General features: G+C 31.1%; 1 protein-coding gene across 4 annotated transcripts; it reads left to right on the top strand.

Annotated features, from left to right (window-relative positions):
* Nucleotides 1–448: 448 nt before the first annotated feature.
* On the top strand, nt 449–2,622 carry LOC112525228 (probable rRNA-processing protein EBP2 homolog). Of its 4 annotated transcripts, none has more exons than XM_025135261.1 (2): nt 449–516; nt 1,532–2,622. In XM_025135261.1, the coding sequence occupies exon 2, from the start codon at nt 1,532–1,534 to the stop codon at nt 2,459–2,461; it is 930 nt and encodes a 309-aa protein (XP_024991029.1). In that variant the 5' UTR covers nt 449–516; the 3' UTR covers nt 2,462–2,622. The 4 variants fall into 4 exon arrangements, with proteins under 4 accessions (XP_024991029.1, XP_024991030.1, XP_024991031.1 ...); XM_025135262.1 differs by having other exon boundaries at nt 451–1,360; XM_025135263.1 differs by having other exon boundaries at nt 451–834.
* Nucleotides 2,623–5,241: the final 2,619 nt, after the last annotated feature.

Here is a 5,241-nt window from a genome sequence, read left to right on the forward strand (position 1 = left end):
TAACAAATATAGCGTAAATGAAGACATCAGGTTGAGGCCGGCTTGTGTTTTTTGTCGATAAGAAGATCGTCACAATCGCCATCAATGGATAGGTGGTGTGGTAGTAGTGTGAATCATGGTGAGGTGGTTGGTTTACAGAGAGGTGAGAGGTGCTACACAAACATATTACATAGACACACACAAATATGTACATATATAATAATTTAATTTTTAATGCATATGTTGAGAAAATATCAAAAGACTAAAATGCCCTCATCCAAATATTTTTTTGACAGAAGGAGTCAACTCGTTATAAAAATGCAACCTCATAGATACGATATGTTGAATTTAAAAGAAAAAGACAAAAATCGTTAAACCATATAATTATAGGGACTAAACATGTGACTTGCACTAAAATCATTCAAACCCAATTTAAAAAAGACAATACCAGTCATAAAACCCTAGCTGACCTGCTCCTTGACGAGTTTAGGTTTGGACTCTGAATCGATATTGAAGAAGAAGCTACTGCTCCTGACGGTATGTGTACTTGTTGGTTTGTGTTCTTCTTCTCTGTAACGACTCGTTCTTCTCGATGTTTTGGTTATGTTTCTTTCCATTCCAATGCTTTACTTAGTTTTAGAGGGAGTTTGCTTCGTCACGAAATATGATGAATTGGAATCGTCAATTCCATTCCGACCTTTCATGGAGTATGGAATTGAATGCCAAGCAATCCATCAAATATGAAGATTTTTAAAAAAAATACAAAAATACCCTCGTTAAAACTTAAAACCCTAGCTGCACCTTCATTCTCATTACTCCGCTCGTTTCTCTCCTTCCTCTTGCGGTCGACTGCAGGTATGATTTTTGCTTCTTTCCTTCATCGATGTTATGTTAGATCGACTGGTCTGTTTCTCTCCTCATTCCTCCGGTTTCTGTTTCGATTTCTTTCAATCATCTCCATGTTTGCTTCTTCCTCTGTTAGGATTTCTTGATGTAGATGTGGTTTACGATTTTTGTTGGTGTAGATGTGGTTTACGATTTTTGTTGATGTAGATGTGAGTTAAGATTTCTGTTACTGTAGGCTTATTACGATTTTTGTTCTTGATGTAGAGATGTGGATTACGTTTTTGTTACTGTGGTTTTTGAGAGGCTTCTGTTTTTTGTTAGAGATTTAGGTTATGATTTTTGTTACTGCTTCATATTATCTCATCTATTTAATGACTCAAATCATCAATATGAAGTTGTATATATGCATCCATTCAAATCATCAAGTTGTATATGAGCATCACTTTGTTACTCTTCTTTTCTTTTTATTTGTGTTTAGGCTTGTTAACAGCATATTGTTTTTTGGAACATTGAATAACTTCATTGTTAATCACAGGTCATTCATGTTGTTATTTTTTCACGTAAATTTAACAGCTTTCATGATTACAGCAAATAATCTGAACTTCTTAACAATTATCAGACAATAAACTAGGTAATTATTCATGAATTAATTCTAGAGAGGAAGGTCAGTGATGCTGAATGATTGGTTCTTGGTATATCTTACTAGATGGCTATAAAGAAGCGCACACCAAAATTGTTGGAAGAGACACTACCAGAAGATGAAATAGAAGATCTTGATATGGAGGCTTCTGAATCTGACCCTGAAACAGATTCAGAATCAGAATCAGAAGGGGATGAGGATGTAAGGTTAACTGAACCTTCAAAAACCTCCATATACAACAAGGATGGAATACTTGATAAACTTGGAGATATCAGCTGGCCTGAGGATGTGGAATGGATCCATAAACTTTCACTCGATATTAACCAAGAGCAAGAGGTAGACGTTAATGATGACCTAAACCGAGAGCTTGCTTTCTATACTCAAGCATTGGAGGGCACACGTCAGGCTTTTGTGAAATTTCAAACCATGGGTCTCCCTTTTCTTCGGCCGTCTGACTATTATGCTGAAATGGTGAAAACTGATTCCCACATGGAGAAAATCAAGGGCCGACTTCTTGTAGAGAAGAGAAGAATTGAGGAAGCTGAAGAGAGAAGAAAGGCTAGAGACAACAAAAAGAAGGCGAAAGAAGTGCAGGCACAGAAACAGAAAGAGAGGGTGAAACAGAAGAAAGATGAGATAGAATCCGTTAAGAAGTGGAGGAAACAACGCCAACAAAGTGGGTTTGCCGGAGGTGAAAAAGAAGGTGGTGATATGGGTTTGCCGTTTGCCGATGGAAAAGAGTCTCAGAGGTCTTCTACGAAGAACAAGAGGCCGGGGGTTTCACCATGGGATCGTTCAGGTGGGAAAGCGAAGGCAGGTGCTGGAAAAGATCGAAAAGGAGGAGCTGGGAAGAGGAAGAGTAGAGAGTTTAAAGATTCAAAATATGGGTTTGGAGGAAAGAAAGGAATGAAGAAACAGAACACAGCTGAAACCACTAATGATTTCAAGGGTTTCAACAAAAGTGATTCCTTCCAAAATAAGAAAAGAAAGAAGTGATCATGACTTGTTTCTGGGGTTGTTTGGTGGGAAGGTTGTTGATGCAAATCAGTTTTGTTTGTTTCAGTTTCAGTTTCAGTTTCAGTTTCAGGCTAAGAATTGAATTGTTGTTGTCATTGAGTATTCAAGTTTTCAATCAATATTTGTTTTAGTTTCTTCATTTTTATTGGTCTTGGCATGGACCATATATCTGGACTGCATCTTTCATCTTTATTGACTTGGATCTCATCAAGCTTGGGAGAAAGAATGATCCTTTGGTGAAAAAATTGTTCAAAAGTTGCATCATTTGATTGCATCTTTCCATATTCCTGATTTCATTGCATATATGATTTGTTGTCAAACTTTTACATTTTATTTTATACTAGTGTTTAACATCGCGCATTGCATGATGACGATAATTTTTTTAAAAATTTATTGAAATTAGCTAAATGAGTCGATGATCACATTTATATATTAAACTAATAAGAATCAACATTACCTTTGATATATGAATCTAACTTATCATTTTTGGTTGTTCTTTTAATATTATATATATATGTAAAATTATTAAATCTTATATACCAATCTTTTATTATATCAAATTTTGTTATTGGTTCAAAATCATAAAAAAATATGTTAAAATATTGATTATAATTATGAGGTGTATTAAGAGAATTATTTTACTATAATACATATCAATTTATCTTCTACATATATTCTTATAAAATATTTATATTCACCAAGCAATAATTGTGTTGTTATTTACATTGATATAATTGTTGAATATTTTTGTAATTTGCTTATATTAGTTCGTGATATAATCGTTTGCAACATTGGTCAAGAACCTTATTGTAACCATTTTTTTTTATTGCATAAAATAAAAATAATAGCTAGTATTATGACTATTCTAGATATATAAGAGTCTGATTGATTTGTTATTTTTTCATTTGACTTGTTCAAACTTTTTAGATTTGTTTTAGACAGTTCATAGTTTGGTTTATTTATWAAAAAATTCTGAAAATAGAGGTTTTAATAAAATTATGTAAAATAAAAGATATGTATTATATTGAATTTCATATTTTAAATATAGGGATGGAAAAGTCTTTTACATATATCAAATATTTAAAAAAATCAAAAATCTAAGTAAAAAATGGGTTTCTAATGTTTAGAGGATAACACCTCATTATGTTTGGTTTCTTCTTTAAGAATTAAAAATATTAAAAAATAATTTCCAAGCTCAATGCTAAAAAGGAAAAAAAATACAATAAACCGATTAACATCAAGAAAAACAAAAACTCATATCATATTTGTTTTCATGAAAGACGCCTCAAATCAACAACAACAAAAAAAAAAAAACATATCCACAAAAACTGAATAAAGAAGAAGAATTGGAAGATAATAAAGTGATTATTATGCTAAACAATGTTACCTTATTTCATCAAAGATTCATATGTTACTTTATCCACACACAAAAAAAACATATGCCTACATAATTCCAACTTTAGTGCGAATTCTCCGACTAAAAGACGAAATACTATACTTACATAAGCAAAAACTCATACTATGATTAGTCTTATTGAATGACGTCTCAAATCAACAAAAATGCAAATCACTCCCACAAAATTATAACTGAATAGAGAGAAAGAATTGAGAGATTCATTTGTTTGTATAATTCCAATTTTACTGTGAATATCTCCATTTAAAAGACGAAAATACTATACTTACATTAACAAAAACTCATATCATATTTCTCTTATTGTATGAAGCCTCAAATAAACAAAAGTGCACATCATCTCAAAAACTGAATAGAGAGGAAGAATTGAAAGATTTTTTTTTCTTAAACAATGTTACACTATTTCTTTAACGATTCATATGTCACTTTATCCACACACAAAAACTGCATATGGCTACATAATTTCAACTTTAATATGAATATCTCTGATCCAATTTTAGTGTGAATATCTCCAATTAAAAGACGAAAATACTATACTTACATTAATAAAAACCCATATCATATTTTTCTTATTGAATGACGCCTCAAATAAACAAAAGTGCATATCACCTTAAAAACTGAATAGAGAGGAATAATTTAGAGGTTTTTTTTTCTATCCAATGTTACACTATTTCTTCAAGGATTCGTATGTCACTTTATCCACACACAAAAACTCCATATGCCTACATAATTTCAACTTTAATGTGAATATCTCCAACTAAAAAAAAAATATTATACATACATAAGCAAAAACCATACTATGATTTGTCTTATTGAATGACACCTCAAATCAACAAAAAATGCAAATCGCATCCACAAATTTATAACTGAATAGAGAGGAAGAATTGAGAGATTAATAGAGAGATTAATAGAGAGATTATCATAGAGGTGTAACACAAAATTATACATGAATAGAGAGGAAGAATTGAGAGATTAATAGAGAAGTTATCATAGAGATGTACCACAAAATTATACATGAATAGAGATGAAGAATTGAGAGATTATTATAGAAGTGTACCATGAAGAGAAGATGAAAAATTATAACCGAATAGAGAGAAATAATGAGAGTTAAAAGAGTACTTATTAGAGTGAACATGAATAAGTTGAAACAACCTAATTAAATGATCTTAAATGTGAATATGAAACATAAAAAACAAATATTAAAATAGGAGAAACTTGAGAAAAGGAGAAAAAAGATAAATCATTTTCTTGTTTTTAGAAAAGGCCATATCATTGCATGTGGTTTATTCTTTAATATATATATATATATATATATATATATATATATATATATATATAGGGGCCTATT

Source organism: Cynara cardunculus, assembly GCF_001531365.2.
Source record: "Cynara cardunculus var. scolymus isolate 2C chromosome LG 13, CcrdV1, whole genome shotgun sequence".
NCBI lineage: Eukaryota > Viridiplantae > Streptophyta > Magnoliopsida > Asterales > Asteraceae > Cynara > Cynara cardunculus.

Bases quoted from the DNA above. Each gene is read 5' to 3' on its own strand.
- LOC112525228 (XM_025135261.1), top strand. From the start codon at position 1,532: ATGGCTATAAAGAAGCGCACACCAAAATTGTTGGAAGAGACACTACCA.